Here is a 26,340-nt window from a genome sequence, read left to right as displayed (position 1 = left end):
GGCAATGGGTCGATTTTAATTTGTTTTATTTTGTTAGGATGCTTAAAATTAGTATGCGAGTTGTGGATTTGAAACAACCTGAACCAAACTGCATACAAGCAAGCTTACTAGCTTAGCAGGGAGACGGTTCCAGCTGAGCCAAGCATTCATTAAGCTGAATCCTCAGTTTAATGTGTGGTGTACTGACAGGCCATTCAGCCTCGTCATGCTGTTGGCTTGCCTGCGAACTGTGACGAGTCCAAAGACAGTTAGAGAATACTGACCTCCAAAGGTGTTAAGCCTAAGGTCTGCAAACTAGGCGCCTGCAAGTATTGCAGGAAATGAGAATGGCATTTTGTGCAAAATGATAGAGCTTGATTTGGAATGGTTCTGGGTTTTTTGAATTATCATGGTTTTTTACACCATCAGAATTAAACAAAAGTAACATCTTATTCTTGCAATGTGATGAGCGTGAACCGTGAAAGGTCAATGCAGTCTTATGGGTGTGGCTGTGTTGGGATGTAGGAGACCTTAACTTTGCTCTGCTGTGCTCTGCGTTACCGTGTTGTGTGCAGTTGTTTCTGCTGCTTTGCTCTTCCTTGGGGTTGTCTCTGTCTGTAAGGTAATTAGAAGAGATGGCCAGCACAAGTGGTGCCTGCTAGTGGTGGGGGCCTCTGGATGTTTCCAAACAACAGGTAATAATAATCACCAGGGGTGGGTTTTGCAAACACTCTTTAAAAGCATTCCCTGCTTTTTCTGCATGAGCATGTGCAGGATCATAAACTTCCCAGGCGTTCTCAGCTCTCAGACAAGTACTTCACTTTTCCAGTCTACAGGTCAGTGCCTACTAAATTACATTGAAACTTTGGACAATAGGTTGGGGTGCTGCACGCTAAAACTTCCCCAAGATGTTAGGTGAATAAAACTGGAGAAATGTTTTTGTTTGTTGGTTTTGGGGGTTCCCCCCCCCCAACTAGGGCTGTATGCTTTAATATGTTTTATTTTGGAGTAAACGACGCCAGGTTGATTTTGTGTTAAATGTCATTAACCTATACCTACAAGAGGCCTGATCTGCTACCTAACCCAAACGCCAGGATTGTCAGGATGTTTTCCATCTCCTAAGTGGAAAATCAGTGGGTCAGTGCCCACTGACTCCTTCCATTGTGCTTGTCATGTCCAGTCCTCACTTCAGCCAGTTCTTTTTGTATAAAAACACCTGAAGAACCCTGGAACGTGAGAGCTGTTTCAAATCCACATGTGTAATAAGGGAAAAGTTGAACTTTCTTAAATGAGAGGCATTTTTTTCCCCAAAGCTTTCCAAATTGTCCAGATTCTCCTCCCGCTGAAATTAATGGGGGTCTGTCTTCAGTGGGAGCAGAACCGAACAAGCCGTAACACTTTGGCAAATTCTACCCCAAGCATTTTGAACTGGGAGTGTGCATATGGAATAATAATGTCACAAACTGGCTGACAAACACAGCTACACTGAGTCTGTGCAGATGGCCTGCTCCGACATTTGCTGGAGCTGTGGCCGATCCTTTTTTTTTCTTCTTTCCAATGGCAAACGTGCCGAAACATCCCACCACACAGAAGTCAGCAGTCTGCAGTGAGTCACGAATCCGCTTGTATGGAAAAAGGAGCAACAGGCATAGCCATTATGTCTGCCCTGTGCTGTGAGGAATGCTCACGTATACAGTAAGCACTTCACTGAAGCTTTTGTTTTGGGAAGGCAAGGAGAGGAAAGCATAGTGTGCTTTTATTTGGGAAAGGGATTGTCTACAATTTTTTTTTGTCTGTGGCCTCTAGGACTAGAAATAAAGCATCAGCTTAAAACGGATGCTTCTTTGTGGCATTCCTCTCGGTCTTAGCTCGGGGGCTTTTTTGGCTCAGTTCGAAGCATTCAGATGCCTGGAGGTTGCATGCCGTAATGTTGCAAAGATCGTGACCTAAAAATACAGCATCTTCCTCCTGAGAGATACAGAAACGCACAGACGAATCTGTTTGTCCTGGTTTTCCTACGATAATGTTGTGTCCTCTATTTGATCAGGCCCTTTAAAATAAGGAACGTTGTGAGAGCAGAGGGAGCAGATGCCCAGAAATGTAGAGGAAATGGAGTTATGGTTCGTTATGTATGGTGGGTTCATTTTCTTGCCTGCTGCTTCCCCAGGCAGTTGCTGTTGGCCACACAGAGTATTCCCAGGAGGAAATCCCTGCTGCCCTCAGTGAGCACAGTGGACGAGCTGGGGATTAGCAGGTGGTTACACCCTGTGGCAACTGCTGCAGTGCTGGGAAAAGGAAGAGCAAAGTAGCACACAGCCAATAGAGAAAGGTGAGCGGGAGAAAAGGACTGACTTTACGCTTATAGATGGCTGTATAACAGTAGCAAATAAGCTGTAACAGTAGTTTTCAGCTTTCTCTAGGAAATCACATCCAAGGTCTGCTGCCCAACAGCAAGCCTTTGGATTTTCTCTGGACTGAATGTTGACAAGTGGCTTTGGTTTGAAATCTCGGAGTCCTTGCCTGCTGTCCCCATGAAACAGGGGTAGCCCAGCCAGCCCTCCTGTCAGGTCCTGCATGGGCGAGGGTGCCTAAGCCATGGCCCTGATGAGCGTATACACCAGCCTCAACGCTAGCTGATGGGTGAAGGAGCCCCGTCTCCTGTGGCTGGCAGAGCTAACTGCCTCCTACTGATCCTCCCTCAGCTCTCCCACACACACGTCAGCCTGTACAGCCTTAGCACATATGTTTGAGACAGAACAGAGAGTGCAGAAAATTAGCAGAATGAGCTTTGTTTTTTTTTCCTGCTGTGAAAGCCCTGTTGTGTGGGGCCTGCAGCCCAGAGGGAGCCAGCCAGCAGCTCTGTGCCTTTGGCATCCCTCCAGGCTGGAAGAGGGCCGGGTCAGCACAGGCTCATGCAGCAGAGCTTCCCATCCAGGCAGCCGTTCCGTACACCTGGCTCGACCATCTGCTGCCTTGTCAGCCGGCTGTCGCTCTGTTAGTTCCCAGCACAGCTCCCTGTGCTGCCTGACCCCACAAGCAGTATTGCAGCAGCATCCTCTTGTCAGAAGAGCTGGAACTTCCACCAGGGTGTAGGTCAGAGTGTGCTTGGCGTCACTTCCTTGGTGAAGTGGTTCCCCAGGCACTGGTGACTTGAAGCTTTGCTCTGCCTTGCTAGGCTTCCCTTTTTTAACTTAATAAAGGACATTAAACCACTACAGCCCACCTTTCCTTCTTGATACCAGCACGCTTGGACCCACGGGGCGTTTGTTCTCCACTAGACGTGGTTAAACTCCTGCGGCTCTCTCTGGTAACAAGCATCGCTGAAGAAACTGTTTTAAATGTCTTCTGTCTTGCTGAGGTTCGACCTAAAGCACTTTTCCTCTTCTGTGGTGCGCTGTGTCTGTCCAATCGACTTCATTTTTCTTGTTCACAAAGGCAGATGATAGCTGTTCAGTCTTGAGTGACACCAGTAGCTAATGCAGTGGGGTCTTGAATTCAGCATTTTCAACATGATTTGAGTGCGTTTCCCAAAGGGAGTTCTGTCTTGCCCCATCCTTGTTCGGCATGGGATAATGATGCTATGTAATGCACATTACTGCTGTTCCCGAGAGCACCTTGGCTGGTTTTGCTTTAATTGCATACTAAGTATTACACTGCAGCCTTAAAATCAGGGCTAGCAAGAATGTTCCAATCTCCAGCTGCAAGCTTTGCACAAATACTGACAACTGATAAAAACGAGCAATATCAGGACAGTGAGTCAGGTCTTTTAAATCCTTGCTTTCTCTCTTTGTTGGGCTTTTTTTTTTTCTTTTAATCCGTTTCAGACTTGAGTTACAGCTAAGCCAGTTTCTCATCTGCTCTGTCAGACTTGTGTTCTGTTACATGGCATCTTGCGCCCTACGCTTGGTTCCTTCTTGCATTGTAGATGGGGGGAAATAAGACTACATGTGCTCTGCAGGCCTGCAGAGTAGGGTAAACTGTCTGGGTGAGCCGGCACAGGCAGGATGCAGGAACAACCACAAAACCACGGCTGAAATGCAAAGAGTAAATTTATTTTCGTTACCTCGCCAATGGGGGTATCCCCGAAGCAGCACCCGGGCAGAGGCACACAAGCGGGGACGCAGGCACCGCGGAGCCCGGTCCATGCTAGAGGATGGCCGAACCTGCTGTTTTCGCCTGTTTACCAGGGATTCGCGCAGGCGTAGTTTACCACTGCGCTTTGATCTTTCACGTAGCAGGGCAGGAATCTCAAGCATGTTCGCTAGGGTGCCTCTAAGTCCGTCACAGGCTTATGTTATCTAAACACAGGTGTTCTACTTGTCCAACACACAAGGCTAAACAACAATTAGTGTGGTATATGTGTTTTTCTACACCCCAGCTGCAAGTCACTTGAGCGTGTTTACAGTCCTCTTCGCCAATCTTCCGTTATTTTCCCACAATGGGGTCAACAGAAACATCTTGGGTTTATACGAAATACTAAAAACTGTGAACTGTCATTATAATTATTAATATGTGTATTAAACAAAACCAAACAAACCCCACACACTTTAGACCAAGACCTGAGTTAGCTTTAAGAATAAAGCTCCTTGTGTCTCCAATGCGAGAAGCACCTGAGGCTGCAGTGCTTTTACAGTGAGAGAGAGAGAGAGGGAGAGGACTTGTAAAGAGAGACGCAAGGCTTCCACCCTCCCTGTGGCTACCCACAGCCCAAATCAGGTACAGTCAGAGCACGCAAGAAGGGAATGGTTTTGCTTTGTCTTCCATTTACTTTAATTAGTTCTAACTAACACTAAGGCTTCCCTCCCGCTCCAGGATTTTTCCTTTTTTCTTTGTTTTTTTTTTTTTTAATCTGTGTTAGCTTGTGGTAAGATGCTACTTAGAAATGCCATACAGACATGCCCAGGAACACACAAGGCTAAAAGAATGTTAACGTTATTTATGAACATGTGATTTGTGTTTATACACATGCTTGTAAACAAAGAGAAAAATAGCCACGCAATTGCCCATGTTCCAGAAATGCTTCTATTTCAGCTGTCGCAACCCCCCCTGAAATGTCCATAACTTACAGCCAATTAAATTCTTCTGTGAAAATTGTCTTAGTTTCCAACACAAAATTAATGAAACATATGAAAAAGGGTAAACAGCTTCTGAATGCTTCTTCTTTGCGTCTTGAAGATGAGTAATCCTGCAACGTTACGTTGAGGCTGATCAGGTACTCCCCTTCTAGCTTCCCACACTGGCAACTCCTCTTTACAGGATAGTATCAAAATATTCTCACCCTTTTAAGAGGAAGATGTTTTAACACTGTCTGTCTTGGGCTACTCCTCCTTCACTTTTTTCACAGGAGGTTCCTTTCGAGGAGATTTTTCACAATCGACGTCCACCTTCTCTTGGGAAGCTTTAGCTGGTTCTCTTATATCATCTTCCTTAGGAGGAACAGCCACTTCCACTTTCTGCTATGTCTTGTCAATTTTTGCTTTTGGCTTATCCTTCTCTTTTTTCTCCTCTTCAGACACCGGTTTGAAAGCAATAGAATCTGCTTCCATAGGCTCATCCCTCACAGGGGTGGCATCATCTCTGCTTGGGAGCATGAACAGAGAGTCCGTTTTAACGTCTTCTGCTGTAACTGGCTCTCCTGGTTTTCTCGCACCTTCTAACAACCCAGCGCTGGGAAATCCTTCATTCTCATCCCCTTTTCTTCTCTTCCGGTGTCTTTTATGTTTATTTCCTTTGTCATCTCCCAGTGGATTTTCCACCTCCTTCTCTTTTGTTTTTGTAGGGTCTTTGATGCCACTTCCAGAAGGTTTTTCAGGGTAATTTCCAGCTATATTACGATTTTGGTGGCTCTGCCTACCAGGATAATCCTCCCTACGTCCCCAAGCATGTGGCGACTTCTCTCATCTGGTCCCAGGTGGACCAAACCTCTCTGGAAAAGAGTTCTCTGTTTACTGGAGGTCGAGGTTGAGTGCCAACAGCATAGCCCTTGTAGAACTTTTCATACCATTCTCTATAGTTCCGTTCCCATTCTCTATATCTGTCCTTTTCAAATGGATCTCTCAAGTCAACAGATCTGCCATAGTTAGTTTTCATATCATATGGTGGAACTTCTGCGTGTCTGTTAAAATACTCCCTTTCTCCTTCCCCTTGAGGTGTAGTCCATTTAGTGGGAGACTGGCCTCTAAATACTGGAGACCTTGACCGTGAATGGTATCTTCTGTGTGGTGGTGACCTTGACCTTGAATGGTGATAACCACGTGACCTTGACCTAGAACGATAGTATAGTCGGACTATTTAATCAAGACTTCTAGCCAGCTGTCCTAGCAGAAGTTTGCATGTACCTCTAGCTCTAACCAAGGATAGTGACCGCATTTCAAGAAAAGTCATACCTAAAAGCTTCTAAACTCAGCCTCTAGTAATATGACTCAATGCCATTACTCCAGGAAAGATACTGACAGCATTACTACTAGAGAGCTATTCAGACGCCTGACCAAGTGATTTTTGGGGGTAGAAGTCATCAGCTACCCTGAGTTTTTTCTCCACAAGTTTTTCTTTGATTAGTTTTTAAAGAACCATTTCACATTAGTCCGCATATGTTCATTAGCATCATTCCTCCTCTCAAAATCCTTCACCAATTTAAGATTTCCTTACAAACAAGTCTGATCTTTTAATTGCTAAGACAAATTCAACAATCTCAACAACATCCTAGCGAAAGCCACCAGTTTGCAGTCCAGGTTGAAATCTCTCCGTGTATCCACATGAGATGAACAACAGAGGAAAAGATGACAATTTCTCTCACATATCTTCTCCGAGGTGCTTTGAGGTAATGGTTACAATCAGAATAGGGAGACGCAGAAAATCCAGCAACTACACCTGCTCAGTTTCTAGCCTCAGTCAACTGTAATCTCCGCCATATTTGAGCTAGTAACCTACATGTGAAACTCCCATCGCTGCTAATCCCTTGAATCCCCCAGTCCACCTAACGATAGAGAGGTGGAGTGGAACTCCTCCTGATTCTTCGAGGCAATCTGCTTCTCCGTTACGGACATGTAAAGCAGTTACCTGGAAAACGAACGCCTACACTCCTTTTGAATCTTCTTATATTCCACCAGTTTCTTAGCAAAATCATTTGTAAACTCATCAAGTTTGGACTTTTTCTTTTCCCTGTTAAAATAAGTTTGACCTTTATTACAATTATAGTTTGGCCTTTATTACAAAAAGACACCAAGAAACAAAACATGGCCAATATGAGAAAATGGATACTGTGTGCAAATGCAGAAGGTGAACATCCTATTTAAGCAAAACCAGTTTAGAATTCCGACAAGTTTTAGGGAAAGTTTTAGAATCACATTTGTCTTGTTTTAGTTTGGGATGCTTACCCTCCGCAAGGAAAAAGTAGATTGGAAGAAACACTGTGTCATTTTTGCTTATGTCAGATGCACTTTAGCGTAACTGCAGTCCGATACGCTACCGAAATACAAAACTGAAACACAACGCAACTTCACTGAGCCAAATACTTACTCCTCTCTAAGTCTCCGTTGTTCTCTGTAAAACTCCTCCCTAGATAAGGGAGACCAATGGCATCCTGGCTTGTGTCAGAAATAGTGTGACCAGCAGGACTAGGGAAGTGATCGTCCCCCTGTACTCTGCACTGGTGAGGCCGCACCTCAAATACTGTGTTCAGTTTTGGGCCCCTCACTACAAGAAGGACGTCGAGGTGCTGGAGCGCGTCCAAAGGAGAGCAACGGAGCTGGTGAAGGGTCTAGAGAGCAAGTCCTGTGAGGAGCGGCTGAGGGAACTGGGCTTGTTTATCCTGGAGAAAAGGAGTCTCAGGGGGAGACCTCATCGCCCTCTACAACTACCTGAAAGGAGGCTGTAGCGAGGTGGGTGTCAGTCTCTTCTCCCAAGTAACTAGCGATAGGACGAGAGGAAATGGCCTCAAGTTGCACCAGGGGAGGTTTAGATTGGACATGAGGAAAAATTTCTTTACTGAAAGAGTGGTTAAACACTGGAACAGGCTGCCCAGGGAAGTGGTTGAGTCACCATCCCTGGAAATATTTAAAAGATGTGTAGATGAGGCACTTAGGGACATGGTTTAGTGGGCATGGTGGTGTTGGGTCGACGGTTGGACTCGATGGTCTTAGAGGTCTTTTCCATCCTTAATGATTCTATGATTTTATGATCACCTTTACAGCCTCATCAGGGTTGAGCTGATGATCCCATCATAGCCTGTACACACAGAGATGCCCCTGGGCAGTGCCCTGCTGCTGGGAGGTGTCTGCAGGGCAGAGGTGAGCACACGGCCGGTGGGATGGGGTCTGTGAGCACTGGCAGGGACGAGGCTTGGGGACAGGGAAACAGCTCCTGGCAGGGACAGCTCCAGGCAGCAGAGACATGGGCAGGGGCTGAGGCAGAACTGCTACCAGAATCACCATGGGAGGGGAATTCAGGCACCTCCCTGCCATCCCTTGCAGTGCAGATGCCTTCCCCAGAGCAGCCCCTGGTCTCCTCTTCCACCCAGTAGAGCTTCTGCCCTCAAGGCTGTAGGGTCTTGGGTTGAGTCACCTCCTTAGCAGCTAAATCCTAAGAAGGAGAAACTCCCAAGTGCCATTTGTCTGTCCCTGTCCTCCCTCAGCAGCAGCACTGGGGCATTTCTCCATCTTTCCCTCCTGCCCATGCTGCCTTTGTTCTGCCCCTCACACTCTCTGGAAGCAAGGGGGGGTGCCGATGTAGCTCACACACCAATGCAGCAGGTCTTGCCACGCAATTGTGTCCACGGGAGCAAAGTCCATCAGTCTGTCTGACCCTGTGGGTCTCTGGACAGTGCCGTGTGTGGGGCTGAGGAGTAAGCTGTCTCTGCTCAGGTCACTACAGTTTTAGCGCGTCCAGGAGTTTCCCTGGGGTTCTCCTGCTGGAAGATGCTGAGCAGCTCCTCTTCATTACAAGTGGATAACACGTGAAGTAAACAGTGAATTTCAGAAGCTGTCACTCCCTTTCCCAGGTGCCCGCTGCTGTAGAGCTGGGATGACTCCTTGGGAGCTCATGGGCAGAGCCCTGCTCCTAACAGCACATTTGGCTAGAAAAAGCAGAACACCAGCCAGGGAGATGTATGAAGGTCCTGAAAGGAAAGGGAGAGACAATATGTGTTTGGGGGGCAGGGAAGGGAAAGAGATTTTCACAGAGCAGTCCTAACTTGTGAGTGCGATTTCCTCCTTTGGCAGTACCTTCTGAACAAAGGGATCAGATGTCCAACAGCAGCTCCATCACTGAGTTCCTCCTCCTGGCATTTGCAGACACAGGGGAGTTGCAGCTTTTACACTTCTGGCTCTTCCTGGGCATCTACCTGGCTGCATTCCTGGGCAATGGCCTCATCATCATAGCCATAGCCTGTGACCACCACCTCCACACCCCCATGTACTTCTTCTTCCTCAACCTCTCCTTCGTTGACCTGGGCTCCATCTCCACCACTCTCCCCAAAGCCATGGCCAATTCCCTCTGGGAGAATGGGGCCATTTCCTACCCAGGGTGTGTGGCCCAGCTCTTTTTCTTTTTCTTTTTTATATCAGCTGAGTATTTTCTTCTTACTGTCATGGCCTACGACCACTATGTTGTCATCTGCAAACCCCTGCACTATGGGACCCTCCTGCGCAGCAGAGCTTGTGTCCATGTGGCAGCAGCTGTCTGGGGCAGTGGGTTTCTCAATGCTGTGCTACAAACTGCCAATACATTTTCACTACCACTCTGCCGAGGCAATGCCCTGGACCAGTTCTTCTGTGAAATCCCCCAGATCCTCAAGCTCTCCTGCTCAGAGTCAGACTACCTCAGGGAGGTTGGGCTTCTCGTGCTTAGTGCCTGTTTAACTTTGGAGTGTTTTGTTTTCATTGTGCTGTCCTACGTGCAGATCTTCAGAGCCGTGCTGAGGATCCCCTCCGAGCTGGGACAGCATAAAGCCTTTTCCATGCATCTTCCTCACCTGGCCGTGGTCTCCCTATTTGTCAGCACTGGCATATTTGCCCTCCTGAAGCCCCCCTCCATTGCTTCCCCATCCCTGGACCTGGTGGCGTCATTTCTGTACTCGGTGGTGCCTCCAGCAGTGAACCCCCTCATCTACAGCATGAGGAATCAGGAGCTCAAGGACGCCCTATGGAAACTGGCACAATGGACACTGTTTCACTGGCAATACCCTGCCTCCCCTTCTCTGCACATTTCCCAGAATTTATCTTAGGCCAGGAGTGTGCTGTTTTCCCTTGTGATCATCCTACTTATACATAATTTTCTGGGTTTATACTGTTTCTCTTGAGGCTTGATCCTGTTGCGTCTGACCCTTGCACGACACTGTGTCAAATGTGACCTGTCCAAATGCAGCTCTTCAAGAAAAAGGCATGTCCCAGGTGCAGTGCCTGAAGGCTGAGCTCTTTCTCCAAAGCTGCTGCCAAGAAAATGTCCAAGAAATTGGTCTTTTAAAGAGTCTTTTCCTGAGAGGCACGGCAGAGGTGGGAAATGGGGGGGTTCCGTCAGTACATAACAGTTCATCGCTGTCACTCCTTCCTCCCCATACTTCTCCCCTGCTCCAGCGTGGCTCCTCTCTACAGGATCCCCCTGTATTGGCAGTCAAAGCTGTGTTGTTCACTTCTTTCTGTCTTACTTTTCTCCTTTATACTCACAGAATCACAGAAATGTTGAAGTTGGAAGGAACCTCTGGACTTTCCCTTTCCCTTTGTGAACCCATCTTAAAGAAAAGTCCTGTTGAACTAATTTGATATCCTTCTATGATAAGGTCCCCTGCCCTGTGGATGAAGGGAAGGTGGTGGATGTACTTTTTCTGGATTTTCATAAGGCTTTTGATACTGTCCCTCACAGCATCCTTCTGGAGAAGTTGTCCAACTGTGGGATGAGCAGGTTCACGGTGCGCTGGGTGAAAAACCGGCTGGAGGGCAGGGCTCCAAGGGCTGCAGTGAATGGGGCTACATCTGGCTGGCGACCGGTCACCAGCAGTGTTCCTCAGGGCTCAATCCTAGGGCCAGTTCTGTTCAATATATTTGTCAACAATCCGGATGCAGGAGTTGAATGCACCATTAGCACGTTTGCTGATGATACCAATCTGGGAAGTGCTGTCGACTCTCTCAAGGGACGAGAGGTCTTGCAGAGGGGTCTAGATGCATTGGAATATTGGGCCCCATCGCAGCACAAGCTTGATCCCCTCCCGGTACAGACTTAGCCCCCTCCCAGTGCAAACTGGATCCATTTATCCCCTCCCAGTACAGACTGGGCCTTTCCCAGTTCAGACTGGATCCCTTTAATGACTAGCAGTACAGACTGGGCCCTTTCCCAGTGCAAACTGGATCCATTTAACCTTTCCCAGTACAGATTGGGCCCCGTTCCATTACAAACTGGATCCCCTGGCCCCTTCCCAGTACAGGCTGGGCTCCATCCCACTCCAAACTCTGTTCCCTGATCCCCTCCCAGTATATACTGGCCACATTCCCAGTACAAGCTGGATCCCCCACCCCCAAAAAACAGAGTGGTCCCCATCCCAGTCAAAACTGCATCCAGTGGTCCGTCCCAGTACAGACTGTTCCCTGTCCCGGTACAAACTGGGTCCCTTTAACCCCTCCCAGTAGACACTGGGCCCCATCCCACTCCAAACTGGATGCCCTGATCCCCTCCCAGTGCAAACAGGGCCCCGTCCCAGAAGAAACTGGATCCCCTGGCACCAACCCAGTACAGACCAGGCCCTCTCCCAGTACAATCTGGATCCCTTTACCCACTCCCAGTACAGTCTGGGACCTGTCTCAGTACAAACTGGATCCCCTGATTCCCTCCCAGTATAGACTGGGCCCCGTTCAAGTACAAACTGGATCTCCGGATTCCCTCCCAGTACAGACAGGGCCCCATCCCAGTACAAACTGCATCCCTTGAACTCCTCCCAGTACAGACTGGGATCCCTGCCAGTACAAACTGGATCCCTTTAACCTCTCACAGTACAGACTGGGCCCCGTCCCATTAGAAGCTGGATTCATTTAACCCCTCTCAGTACAGACTTGCCCCCTCCCAGTACAAACTGGGTCCCTTGAACCTCTCCCATTACACACTGGGCCCAGTCCCAGTACAGACTGCATCCACTGATCCCCACCCAGTACAGACTGGGCTCTGTCCCAGTAGAAATTCGATCCCCCGGCCCCCTCCCAGTACAGACTGAGCCCCGCTCAGGTACAAACTTGATCCCCTGGTGCCCTCCCAGAACAGACTGGGCCCCCTCTCAGAACAAACTGGATCTTCTGATCTCCTCCCACTACAAACTGGGCCCTCTCCCAGTACAAACTGTGTGCCTTTAAACCCTCTCATTGCGGACTGAGCCCCTCCCATTAGAAACGGGATTACCTGGCCCTCTCACAGTACAGACTGGGCCCCGTCCCAGGACAGACTGGATCCACTGATCCCCACCCGGTACTGACTGGGCCCCTTCCCAGTACAAACTGGATCACCTGCCTCCCAGTACAGACTGGGCCCTGTCCCAGCATAAAATGGATCCCTTTTACCTCTCCAAGTAGAGAATGGGCCCCGTCCCAGCACAAACTGGATACCATTAACCACTCCTGGTGCAGACTGGGCCCCATCCCTTTACAGATTGTATTCCCCGATCCCCTCCCAATACAGAATGGTCCCCGTTCCCGTTCAAACTGGATTCCCTGATCTCCTCCCAGTACAGACTGGGACTCCTCCCAGTTCAAACAGGATCTCTTTTACCTCTCTCAGTACAGACTGGACCCCGTCCCAGTTTAAACTGGATCCCTTTAAGCCCTCCTAGAACGGACTTGGCCCCCTCTCCGTACAAACCGGATCTTCTGATCCCCTCCAGGAACAGACTGGCCATCATTCCAGTAAAAACTGGATCCCTGGGCCCCTCCCAGTACAGACTGGATTCTGTCCCAGTACAGACCCCTAACTGCCCCTTTAGACCCCTAAGTTCCCCCAGGGCCCTAAGTGCCCCCCTGCACCCCTAAGTGCAACCTTGCAACCCCTAGGTGCTCCACAGACCCCTACATGTCCCCCTGGATCCCTAAGCACAACCTTGGGACCCCCTAAGTGTGTCCATCATCCAGACCCCTCCCTCCCCACCCTCTCCTCCCCCACACCACGCCCCACGTGTCCTCTGGCCCCAGCTGCAGCCCCACTTCTGGACCTTCACCTTCCTGTGGGGCAGCCCCACCTCCCCCAGCACCTTCAGCCCTTAGCTGAGACCCCCCTTCACCTCATCCAGCCTTCCTTGGTGGGAAGCCTCTGCCCAAGTCTTCTCCAGAGCTTGGGTGGGCTCAAAGCTTGTCCTCCTCAGATGGTTCCAGGTGGCCTTTAGATCTTTAGAAGGTCTCAAGCTCAACCTTGGGTGTTGACTGAGAAGAAAACCACTCTGGTGGAGACATCCGGAGTCCTGAGATAGTTTCAAGGTCAAATCCAAGAGGAGAAGAGGAAGAAGAGAGGTTGAAGGTGCTGGAGAACACCTGCTCAAAGCCCACCTTAGAATGGAGACCACCCCTGGCGATACCCAACGTTCCTGGAGTGGCCCAAGCACCCCAAGAAAGTCTTTTGCTCTCCAGTGTCTTCTCCCCTGGCTGGCCGGCCTGGTGACCATGGTTGGGATCATGGTGGTCGCTCAGAACAACCCTGCCCTGGAGACTGTCCATCTTCTCACTGGCAAACTGGTAACAACAGCTGAGGAGAAGGCTGAGGTTCTCAAGGACTTTTTTGCCTCAGCCTTCACTGGCAACCTCTCTTCCCATACCTCTCCAGTGGCTGGACCTCAAGGCAGGAACTGAGGGAGCAAAGTCCCTCCCACTGTAGGAGAAGATCCTTCCTCTCTAAATTGGAGACATATGGATTTGACGGGTGGACTGTCCGGTGGGTGAGGAATTGGTTGGATGGTCGCATCCAGAGAGTAGTGGTCAACAGCTCAATGTCCGGATGGAGATCAGTGATGAGTGGTGTCCCTCAGGGATCCGTATTGGGACCAGTACTGTTTAATATCTTCATCAATGCCATAGACAGTGGGATCGAGTGCACCCTCAGCAAGTTTGCAGATGCCACCAGGCTGAGTGGTGCGGTTGACACGCCCAAGGGACGGGGTGCTATTCAGAGGGACCTGGACAAGCTCGAGAAGTGGGCCCATGTGAACCTCATGAGGTTTAAGAAGGCCAAGTGCAAGGTCCTGCACCTGGGTCGGGGAAACCCCCGGTATCCATACAGGCTAGGGCATGAAGGGATGGAGAGCAGCCCTGTAGAGGATGACTTGGGGTACTGGTGGATGAAAAGCTGGACGTGAGCTGACAATGTGTGCTCGCAGCCCAGAAGGCCAATCGTATCCTGGGCTGCATCCAACGAAGAGTGGCCAGTAGGTCGAGGGAGGTGATTCTGCCTCTCTACTCCACTCTGGTGAGACCCCACCTGGCGTACTGCGTCCAGCTCTGGAGTCCTCAGCACAGGAACGACATGGACCTGTTGGAGTGGGTCCAGAAGAGGGCCACAAAAATGATCAGAGGGATGGAACACCTCTGCTCTGAAGAAAGGCTGAGAGAGTTGGGGTTGTTCAGCCTGGAGAAGAGAAGGTGTTGTGGTTTAACCTCAGTCGGCAACTGAGTACCACACAGCCGCTCGCTCGCTCCTCCTCCACCCCCCCAGTGGGATAGGGAGAGAATTGGAAGAGTAGAAGTGAGAAAAACTCGTGGGTTGAGATAAAAACAGTTTAATAAGTGAAATAAAATAATAACAACAATATTATTATTATTACAATAATAATAATAATAATAATAATAATAATAATAATAATAGTAGTACAGAAAGCAAGTGATGCACGGGGCAACTGCTCATCACCTGCCGACTGATGCCCAGCCAGTCCCCGAGCAGCGGCCCCCCCCAGCCAGCTTTCCCCAGTTTATGTACTGAGCATGACGTCACATGGTATGGAATGTCCCTTTGGCCAGTTTGGCTCATCCATGTAGATGTGGCGCTTAGGGACATGGTTTAGTGGGCATGGTGGTGTTGGGTTGACAGTTGGACTCGATGATCTTAGAGGTCTTTTCCAACCTTAATGATTCTATGATTCTATGATTCTATGAAAGGAAAATAGAGAAGAGCCCGTCAGTGGAGACCACCGGGCAGCGCTCTTGGGGCCTGCCCTGCCTGCCCTGCCTGCAGCGCAGTGCTGAGTGGTGCAGCAGGATGGGCAGGGAGCCAGCAGCTGGAACCGTGGCTCCTGCTCAGCAGCTCCAGCTCGGAGGCTCCTGAGAGCTGGCATGCCACTGTGACAGCCTGGCCTGGCCCTCACCCTGCCCTCCTCCAAGCTGTGCACAGCAGCAGAGGCTCCGTGTCCTCAGAGGACCACGTTCAGCGGCTGCTGCCCAGCAAGTGTCCTTCCTCGTCCAGGTGACATCCTCCCTTGGGGTGTCTAACCTGCATGGCGATGATGTAAGTTTGCAGGACGTTGCCTGTCATGGTTTAACCTGTCGGCAACCAAGTACCACACAGCCACTCGCTCACTCCCCCCCCGTCCCACGGTGGGATGGGGGAGAGAATTGGAAGAGCACAAGTGAGAAAAACTCGTGGGTTGAGATAAAAACAGCTTAATAATTGAAATAAAATGATAATAATAATAACAACAACAACAACAACAACAATAATAAATACAGAAAGCAAGTGATGCACAGTGCAATTGCTCACCACCCGCTGACCGATGCCCAGCCAGTCCCCAAGCAACGGCCCCCCCGGCCAGCTTTCCCCAGTTCATGTACTGAGCATGACGTCACATGGCATGGAATGTTTCTTTGGCCAGTTTGGCTGTGCCCCCCTCCCAGCTTCTTGTGCACCTCCAGCCTTCTCAGTTGGTAGAGCATGGGAAGCTGAAAAGTCCTTGGCTAGTGTAAGCATTACCTAGCAACAACTAAAACATGGGTGCGTTATCAACATTGTTCTCATCCTACATCCAAAACACAGCACTGTACCAGCTACCAGGAAGGAAATTAACTCTATCCCTGCCGAAACCAGGACACTGCCATTGATTAATGTTGCAATCATTTTCTCCAGTGCTTTGTTAACTATTCAAGGTTGGGGAGGTTCGAAGTAAATACTTGGCATGGCATCTAATCCCAAGGAAGATCAATCAGAAACATCCTGGACAAACCGGGCATCCTGGCTTTGTCGTGGTTTAATCTCAGTCGGCAACTAAGCACTATGCAGCCGCTCGCTCACTCCCCCCCAGTGGGATGGGGGAGAGAATCGGAAGGGTAAAAGTGAGAAAACTCATGGGTTGAGATAAAGACAGTTTAATAGGTAAAGCAAAAGCCACGCACGCAAGCAAAGCAAAACAAGGAATTCATTCACTACATCCCATCGGCAGGCAGGTGTTCAGCCATCTCCAGGAAAGCAGGGCTCCATCACGCGTAACGGTTAGTTGGGAAGACAAACGCCATCACTCCAAACGTCCCCCCCTTTCCTTCTTCTTCCCCCAGCTTTATATACTGAGCATGACGTCACATGGTATGGAATATCCCTTTGGCCAGTTTGGGTCAGCTGTCCTGGCTGTGCCCCCTCCCAGCTTCTTGTGCACCTCCAGCCTTCTCAGTTGGTAGAGCATGGGAAGCTGAAAAGTCCTTGACTAGTGTAAACACTACCTAGCAACAACTAAAACATCGGTGTGTTATCAACATTGTTCTCACCCTAAATCCAAAACACAGCACTGTACCAGAAACTAGGAAGGAAATTAACTCTATCCCTGCCGAAACCAGGATAGGCTTGTATAAATCAGGCTGTTAGGAGATACCTTGTTTTATCAGCAAAACCACAGGAATTTGGCTGCAACAGCTGAAGCGTGAAACTAAAGGTGAAGGAGAGTTAATTCCAACAAGGGGAGATCACGACCACTGACTCACGGTCCACCGACTCAAGAAACCTTCCGACCCAAAAGAAGAGAAAGACTGAGCATGCGGACTAATTAGCATAAGAGGCGAGAGAATCGTTTAACCAGTCGGAGATAGAATATAAATAGTGTGAAGTTTTGATAATCGGGGAGCTAGTCTTTTGTGGGCTACCACCTAGCTCCCTCCTTTGCGCCAACTAGACTAAAAGAAATGGAAATACCTCGCCTCGGTGTGTAAATTTGTGTTGCGCACCGGGTGATGAGCCAGTGTGAGGACGACAGAACATCTCTCCAGCCTGCCCAGGTGCCTCGGGATGGCAGCACGGCCCCCTGGCCTAAGCGCCACTCCTCCCAGTCTGGTGTCATCAGCCAACTTGCTGAGGGTTCACTCTGCCCCATCATCCAGGCCATTAATTAAGGAAGATGTTAAACAGGATCGGACCCAGTACTGACCCCTGGGCGACACCGCTAGTTACTTGCCTCGCGCTAGACTTGGTGCCACTGAGCAGCACCCTCCGGGCCCGGCCGTTCAGCCCGTTTCAGTCCCGCTCGCTGTCGGCTCATCCAGCCCATTTCTGTTCGAGTGACTTGAACTCCGTATTTAAAAAGAAGAGATTGCAAGATGGGCATACGCAAGCACACAGCTTTCAAAATCCCAAGACATAAACCTCCCACACTGGGTATTTCCCAACACCTACAGAGAAGAAAACACCCCATGAATGATATACGCAAGGCCAACAAGTGTTTTTAATTCTGGCTTTGGCTTTTCTGCCTGTTGGTACCAAATGTGTGTTGTTTTTGCAAGGCGATCCCAACAGCTGAACAGGGATGAAAGCTCTTCCTCGAGGGGCCTGTGGGCAGACGGGCTAGCCGGCAGAGCTGTCCAAGTCTCTGGAAGGTCCCTCTGAGCTCTTCCTGGCCAGAGGCAGTACTGGGAGGAGGGACAGGGTGCGCTGCGGGTGCCCTTTGTGCAGCTTGGTCCCTGCTGGGGGCAGTTTTGGTGCTTCCTGGATTCTTCGTCCTCCTCCTCTCCGGCACTGCAGGAGTCAGATGCTGTGCCCCTCCCCCATCCAGGGTCACAATCTGCCCCCGTCACCACCGCAGCGCCCTGAGTATTTGTCCGACGTGCATCTCTGGGGCGCCGAAACCCTCCTCCTCCTCCTCCCTGCTGAGGGGTCATAGTCTGTGGTGTCCACAAACCGGCTGCAGAAATCATGGCCCCGTCGCGGGGATCTGCTCCGCTCCCTCTGCCTCGGCAGAGTTTGCTCCTGAGCAGCCCTGCGTGTGGGAGCCCACTTGGAGCTGCCGTTGGAGGGCCCTGGAGCTCCGTCATCCCTTGAGGCTCCGTCACGACGTGGAGGACTTGCTCTCCACCTCCTCCTCCTCCTTGCTGAGCGGTGGCAGTCTGTGACCTCCACAAAGTGGCTGCGGAGATCGTAGCCCTGCCGCAGGGATCTGCTCCGCTCTCTCTGCATTGGCAGGGTTGGCTCCCGAGCAGCACTGGGCGTGGGAGCCAACTGGGAGCTGCCGTTGGAGGGCCCTGGAGCTCCGTCATCCCTTGGGGCTCCGTCACGACGTGGAGGACTTGCTCTCCACCTCCTCCTCCTCCTTGCTGAGCGGTGGTAGTCCGTGATCTCCACAAAGCGGCTGCGGAGATCGTAGCCCTGCCGCAGGGATCTGCTCCGCTCTCTCTGCATTGGCAGGGTTGGCTCCCGAGCAGCACTGGGTGTGGGAGCCGACTGGGAGCTGCCGTTGGAGGGCCCTGGAGCTGCGTCATCCCTGGGAGCGCTGTCACAACTTGGAGGACCAGTTCTCCTCCTCCCTGCTGCGTGGTCATAGTCCGTGGCGTCCACGAACCAGCTGCGGAGATCATTGCGCCACTGCGGGGATCTGCTCCGGGCCCTCTCCCTGGCACCGTTCCTCTGGCAGCGGGAAGAAGGGCTGAATCCATGCTCGTCTTTATTGCTGTCTTCTCGCATGGTGTGCAGCACATGGTCAAATGGTTGACAGCAGACCGGGCACGCAGCTTTCCTTCTGGACACCAGCCTCATACAGCCGCAGAAGAAGCGGTGCAAGCAGAAGCCAATGTAGGAGGCGATGTTGAGCCTGCCTGGCCAGGTGGGGCACGGCCAGCCTGCAGATGCCTCCCGTGCACCTGCCCGGGTTAGCTGGCTGGTGCTGGCTGTTGCGGAGGAGGCGCTGTCCTCTGGAGAGCCCTCCATGCCCACTGCCATGTCCTGCAAAGAGAGAGTGAAAAGGTCCTGCCCTTTGCTCCTGAAAGGACCAGAAAAGTGGGGAACCCCCAGGAGCTGTGTGAGGGGACAGCTAAGGGCCTCCCAAAGGCTCTCCCGGAGGGCTGCAAAGGCAGAAGGGCCAAAGGCAGACAAACGGGGTGGATCTAGGCGGGATGCTTTGAGAGGGAGCCGCGTTGTGGCTGTGAAGAAAGCTGCAGCGTGGGAGGGAAAAGAGAGTAATGCCAAGATCCCAGAAAGAAATCCACTGTCCACATCTGGTGCCCTGACCCACCTCCCCAGAGTTACCTTAGTCCTGCGAGGCAGGCCCTGTGGTCCCACAGAACCCGCCTGCTCACTGTCAGCCCCCCACTGACTGAGGAAGGAACGGGCATATGATGGTGCCGGTGAGGAAGAAGCCCTTTCTCCTGTTTTCAAATCAGAGCGCCTGGAGAAAAAAAAGAGTGGCCTCCGTTTAAGGCTGTTCTTGCAGCCTCCCCTGGCGTTCAGTCATCTTCTTGGAGCGGTTTCTATGGCAGAGAGAAGACGCTACCAAGACTACCAATGGGAAATTCGACTGGGGTCTTCCCACCAGGTCTACCCCTGTCAGAGCAAGTCCTCGTCTTTACACCCCCTACGGCATCCATTTCATAGAATCGTAGAATCATAAAATGGCTTGGGTCCGAAGGGACCTTAAAGATCATCTAGTTCCAACTCCTCTGCCATGGGCAGGGATACCTTCCACTAGATCAGGTTGCTCAAAGCCCCATCCAACCCGGCCTTGACCACTTCCAGGGAGGGGGCATCCACAACTTCTCTGGGCAACCTCTTCCAGTGTCTCACCACCCTCACCGTAAACAATTTCTTCCTAATATCTAATCTACATCTTCCCTCTTTCAGTTCAAAACCGTTACCCCTCGTCCTATCACTGCACTCCCTGATAAATAGTCCCTCCCCATCTTTCCTGTCGGAATTGCCTCTAAGTATTCTTCTCTACATTAGCCAGCTTCAGAGAGCAGGCAAGTAGCAGTTCACAGCAGGGCAGGAGCCTAAAGCCCAGCTAGGAGAGAGAAAGACTGACGGGGGGTAGTTCACATTTGACAGCACCGAATAATGCAGGTAGTAATTGTCTCCTGTGACAGAAAGAGAAACACTCCGGAGGATGAGAAGAAAAACAGCAAAGCCGGGAAAAGGAAACGTATTCTGAACACATTTTAAATCTTGTTATTACCTGACATAAAACAGCAAATAGGCTTGCTGCCTGAGAACTGTATCGATGCCACGACCATCCACAGACGAATCGTTCATCTCGTACCACAGTCCATTGCTGGCCTGTAAAAAAGGGCAACGATATCTGGAGATGAACTGCATGGTTTCTCAACGATAACACAGGCAGAAAGCAACAGAACCAAGAGTACGCTAAAACAAATCCAATGCAGCTGGTAAGGAGACCTTCTCCCCCAAAGCCTTGGCTGCCAGTAACACTGCTGTGAAAGCGTGTCTTCCCCAGCACACGTTTTTCCCCTGCTAGGAAGGAAGTTGCTCTTTACCTTTGTGTAGCAGAAATAGTGTCCTGCATCACAGCTGCCACCGCTATGCACCAGGACAGCATACAAGGCGTAGAGGAGCGGTTCTCCAGCCGCCTGAGATGTGTATGGCCGAAGATCCAAGTACTCGGGATACTCCACCACCTACGGAGAGACCAAGAGGGCTCAGAAATCATCCTGAAATACTACATGAAATAGCCTTCAACATGTAATGGTTTGGGTGGCAGGAAACTGTTCCCGGCCAAAGCAGCTCTGTCGGAGCGGAGTACATGCTTGTCTTCCCACGGGACCTCTCCTCTCCCCTCCCCAGAAGGGAACACGAAAAACTCAACCTGAACAGCTTGTGAAAGAGCGTACTGCTTTGGGAAATCTCCTGCTCCGGGAAGAGAAAGTTGCGCTCCACTGGCGTACACACCTTGCTGATCTTCCTGCCGGTGAACTCTTCAAACCTTTTCAGACACAGCGTGAGAACCTTGGGCACACGGTGGATTGTAAACCTCTTGGAGGCGGCAACCATCTTGTCACACCTTGAAACCAAGCACAGAGCCAAGTGCTGAAATGCACCCTTTTTCCCACCCAGAAAGCCAGACAGGCTTTCATGTCTCGCACATCCTTACCCTATTTTAAGGCTCTTCAGTTGCATAAGGACATATTAAACAAAACAGCTGCGTGTCATGATCGTGCGTTGAACATACGTGAAAAGATGACTTACGCTCGATGACATGCAGCACCTTCACGCAGGATCTAATATTAATATGTCGATGGCAATCATCTTACTTGCTACATTTAAAGCAGTTTTCGCCGTCCAGCTGCTCGGGTTTCACAAAGTCCTCCAGAGCTGCGGTGACAGATGAGGCTGCCTGGAGGAGTGAGAAAGGAGAGCAGTGAGCTCGGGGAAACGCCCTCGCCCAAACACTTCCTAGGAGCTGACAAGGCAGCCCAGGTACCCGAGGCTGAGGAGACCCACTGTGAACCCGCCAGCAGTGTCCAGAAGGAGGCAGAAAGCGGGTATTATGCTGAACATTTCCCTCCTTTCCCAGGGATTCCTGGGGCACTCAAGAGCTACCTCCCTGTGGCACCGCACAGTTCAGCTACCGATGGTGTGCAGGGTCATCAATAATGAAACCAATACAACCCATCAGCCTGGGAGCCAGACGGGTGTTGAGGCAGGGCAGAGGGAAGAAGGATGAGAGTACGTCAAGGGTGCGGAGAGGATAATGCGTGCTTGTCCAGCTTAAAGCCAGCACCTACAGGGGGACCGCTGCCACGGCCTCCCCAGAAGGACACAGTCCGTTCCACCTCCCACCCACCACTCAGCTCTCTTTTGTTCACAGTATGTGTTTTTCCGCCCCCTGTGTTTATTCTGGGAAGCTACAGGGGCCTTGGGACGTCTTGAATCACAGCTACAAACCCTCTTACTTTTATATCCAAAGGGACATCCAGGAAGGCCTCGTAGGAATCGGAAACCGCTTTGCAGCTCAAGCATGTGACTGGAAGGCAAATGGAAATGCTCAGCGATAAGGGAAGTGGACTGGCTGTGCCGGTTTACGTCCTCCATACCTACTACGCCAGTCACACGACCAGCTGTTTATCACAGGCAGACAGAAGGGCACAGACAATTCCAAGGAGAGCAATAGTCATGGGAAAGTACCTCTGGATCTCAGAAAGCCCCCAAATATTTGATGGACGATGGTAGTTGCTTGAGAAGAGATGTCCCAGCTGGAAACAAATGGTAGTTGGAGCTCAGAAGTAGGGCAGAGAGTTATCTCCCCCAAGAGTTTTGCTTTGTCTGAAAACCCTGGGTGTAGGGTTTCCTTGATGGGAGTACATCAAGGAGTCCAAAGGGCTCAGGAACATTGAAAAGGTAATTTGCTCGTGCTTACTTGCTGCTTCCACTCAGACAAGCTCTCTGCATGGCATCGACAGTATAGCGTAAGAACTCATGGGCGTCTTCCTGCATGCCATGCCGGAAATGTTCTCCTATTCCTAAGAAAGAAGAGGTTAATAGCTCTCCCCTCCAAGAAGGGAAGAAAACCTGTGAAAGCACCTGAAATGACTTACGTGTGAGGACACGGACGACAGTCCAAGGCTGGATGGCACTGGCTGAGAAATGCAGGACCTTGTTAACGTGCGCCTCCATTACGCACATCATGCAGAAGCCTTGCTGACGACCTAAAGAGGGAGGGAGGGAGGGAAGGAAGCTTCTCAGGTGAGCAAAATATCCCTAGCCATGGGAAACCTCGTGGAGGTCTTGACGTTACAAGAACAGTCTCCACTCCTCTTCTCCCAAGGTGCCGGCATCCCAACAAGCCCGGGACATTTTAGTGCATAGAAAACTTTCTTCAGAGAGATGCTAAACTGACAGAAGTTTTCTGTGCAACGAGCAAAGAGAGTTGAACTTGCGGGAGTAGGGACCGAGACCCGGGGCTAGAAAGAGGTGCCTTTCTGAAGATGAGGACACCTAGACACGACAAGCGTCTCCTAGGCTTGAGTGTTCAAAGAACACCAACTCGGGGGGTTGGAAAGAAGGGCTGCTTTTCTCCTTAAATCAAATTCCAGATGCTGGGAATCCTTGGGATCAGTGCCCAGCTGATGTGCAAGGAGACGTTCCTAAAAGGACTCACAGGACCGGCTGTGCTCCCGAGAGAGCAGGTAGTTGGCCAGAGGGGGTGTGTACGTCAGGCACTGCAGGACGGAGTTGAGGAAGCACGTATTGCCCAGGTTGTGGAGTCCCGCTCCAGGTCTCTGTCTTTGCTGCCAGGCCATGCAAATCTTCTCCGGGGGAAAGAGGATCCTTTGTGGCGGAGCCATTCCCTCGGCAAGGACTGCAGGGAAATGACATTTGAAAAGAGAGGAGACGATATTGTTGCACGAAAGCGTATTTAAAAGTCAAGTTGTCTACAGGAGCGCGCAGAAGAACCAGCTCCAACCTCCAACACAGAACCATCGGAGGAAGCCTATCACTGCCGTTGACAATTACTGGTCAAGAAGCGGTTTTGGAAAATACTCTGTTCCCCCGCTGCCTTTGCCGAAAGGCCAATGAACCCACACTGATTTCTGTGCCTTGGGCTACCTTCCTTTCCCCCTAGAGTCATGAATTGGATTATCAGGTCAAGCCTTCCCTTTTCCTGACTGTAACCTGATGAAAACAAGCAAGTACCTAGCACAGAAAGTAACCCTACTGATGTCAGAACTTTCTACGAGCAACGTCATCTTTCAAAGTCTTGTACATAGTGGCAGAGGAGTGATAAAATGCGTTTTCCTGTGTCTAATCGAAAACACCTGGGCAAGTCTGGCTGCTACCAGGAAACGCCCCAGAATTCACTCGAGGCTGTCAGCACATCAACGTTCAGGGATGGAGCACCAGCCACGTCCGTTGCCTTTGGGGATTCACAAAGTCCAAGCCTGCTGGTGAAGTCGTTACTCACAGGAGTCGTTCCCCATTGCGGCCATCGCTCCTCTCACGAAGAGAGGGGACAGCTTTGGATGACAAAGGATGTCAGGACGCACTCCAGAAAGAGATCAGTGCCAATCCCGTCACCTGATGGCAAAGAAATAACTGTAGCTCAACAAAAGGATTAAAAAACCCCCCCAAACACAACCCACAGAACAGCATCCACCATCAAAAGTGTTTCAGTGGTACTGAAACCGGAGCGGAAGTGCTGCAGAGCTGCAGGCTGATGGCCCTAGTGTCCCTGTCACAGGACTCCGATTGACCGAGGCCCTTTTGAAAGACTGCATTGCGTGTCACCTTCTCCGAAGAGGACCTGCTGCTGATCTGTGGCTAGCGTTAGCGGCAGAGCCCTCTGGCTCTCCAGCTCACGTCTTCCCACCTTGTATGCAGGGGTGACCAGCTTTCGGCCGCTACTTTAACGGCTGCCTTTGCTGTGCTCCTTTTCTGTCTCCCTTCCTACCACGTCAGTCAGGGTGGGCTTCCTGGCATTCTAGGCTGAGCCCAAGGCCTCAGACTACACTACCACCCCCGCTACTTACCTATCCTAGCATACGGTAAAGAAATAAGAATTAGCAAATAGGAACTCTACCCACAGCGCATATCTGGCCAGCCTACAGAGGTGTAAATAGCTCAGCCTAGAGCTCTAGAAGGTATAGACCAGCCTATACTTTTATCCCAGTCTACCTACTCTATGATCTGTCCCGAAAGTCAACTCAGAATTACCTTTGAAAGAGGATGGAAGGTGAGGAGAAGTGGGCAGTAAATGATGAATGCTTGGAAAAAAGTAGGCACGCAAGTAGCAAGGGAAGGAGCCGAGTTATCCCGAAGGCCGGCTCAGCCCAACTACCTTTCGCTGGCCCGCTTTTCGGGATCCCAAGCCCTGGCCAGGTGAGGTCACAAGCGCCGGGCGGGTGCCACTTCACTGCCCCTTTGTGACACGGGCCTGCACGGGGATGTGTCCCCTTGAGGCCACACGGCTGCCACGGCCCGGGCACCTCCCAGACCCCAGCAGCTGGCAAAGGGCTCTTCGTCCGCCGGCAGAGCTCCCACTTCTTCCCGGAGCCGCACCAGCCGGATGAATAAAACCTGCCCAGGGCTGTAAGCGTGCCTGTTCACAGCTTTGGCTGGCACATTTGGGTTGCTGAGGGTTGCTTTTCCACTTTTTCCAGGTCCAGGACTGCGTCCATGAGACTCGTGTAGCAAAGCACCTGGTCTCCTACAGGTTCATATTCCATACCCCATGGTGTCACGCTCAGCAATAAAAGCTGGGGGAAGAAGGAAAAGAAAGGGGAGACGTTCGGAGTGATGGCGTTTTGTCTTCCCAAGTCACCGTTAGGCGTGATGGAGCCCTGCTTTCCTGGAGATGGCTGAACACCTGCCTGCCAATGGGAAGTGGTGAATGAATTCCCTATTTTGCTTGGCTTGCGTGCGCGGCTTTTGCTTTAATTATTAAACCGTCTTTATCTCAACCCATGAGTTTCCTCACTTTTACCCTCCTGATTCTCTCCCCTATCCCATCGGTGCGGGGGGGAGTGAGTGAGCGTCTGTGTGGTGCTGAGCTGCCTCCTGGGGTTAAACCACGACACGGGGTCAGGGCTCAGGAGCTGGCAGCGCCCCATGCTACCCGGGGAAGCAGAGGATCCTGGCAGCTGGATGTCGAGCAGGGTGTGCCTTCGCTGCCCGCTCCTCACTCACACACTTCAGCTACAGCTCTTGTGCTTGGGCAGCGTGACGTTCATTGCCCTTCACAAAATGCCACAGCAGGCGGGCTTGGTCAGGTGAACGTGGCTGAAGAATGCCTGAGCCCCGAGGGGCTCCTTTTATGGAAGGCATCTTATCCATCAGGTGACCTGGCCAGAGTTTTTTCTTATTTCACTTTTTACTATTATTCCTATGAAGGTGCCTGGTGGGGAAAAAAAAAAAAAAAAAAAGAAAAAAAAAAAAGAAAGATTAAAAAAAATATATGTATTTCGTTGCTATTATTAGTAAAGGCAACGAGGAGCCTGACCAGAACCAGCTGCCAGGGCTTCCAGGCTCTAGGAAGCTATGTCAGGCCTGTGCAGACTGTGTCTGTCCTCATTAGACATTATGGACATCGGAAACGCCAACTTAGGAAGCTGTCTTCGCACTTGATACGTTGCCCATCACTGTGGCATCTGACAATGCTTTAACTGAGAGAAACAAAACCGGAAATGCTCTAACTTTGCCATCGTTTTCCACTCCAAA

The 26,340-nt window shown here is 50.7% G+C and overlaps 1 protein-coding gene across 1 annotated transcript; it reads left to right on the top strand.

The window, feature by feature from the left end:
- Nucleotides 1-9,166: 9,166 nt before the first annotated feature.
- Nucleotides 9,167-10,201, top strand: LOC143173300 (olfactory receptor 14A16-like). Its single transcript, XM_076363502.1, has one exon. The coding sequence runs from the start codon at nucleotides 9,221-9,223 to the stop codon at nucleotides 10,199-10,201; it is 981 nt and encodes a 326-aa protein (XP_076219617.1). The 5' UTR covers nucleotides 9,167-9,220.
- The last annotated feature ends 16,139 nt before the right edge of the window (nucleotides 10,202-26,340 follow it).

The sequence above is a fragment of the Aptenodytes patagonicus genome, unplaced genomic scaffold (assembly GCF_965638725.1).
Source record: "Aptenodytes patagonicus unplaced genomic scaffold, bAptPat1.pri.cur scaffold_55, whole genome shotgun sequence".
NCBI lineage: Eukaryota > Metazoa > Chordata > Aves > Sphenisciformes > Spheniscidae > Aptenodytes > Aptenodytes patagonicus.
The sequence above is the reverse complement of the archived record's forward strand: the minus strand, read 5'-3'. Positions and strand labels throughout refer to the sequence as shown.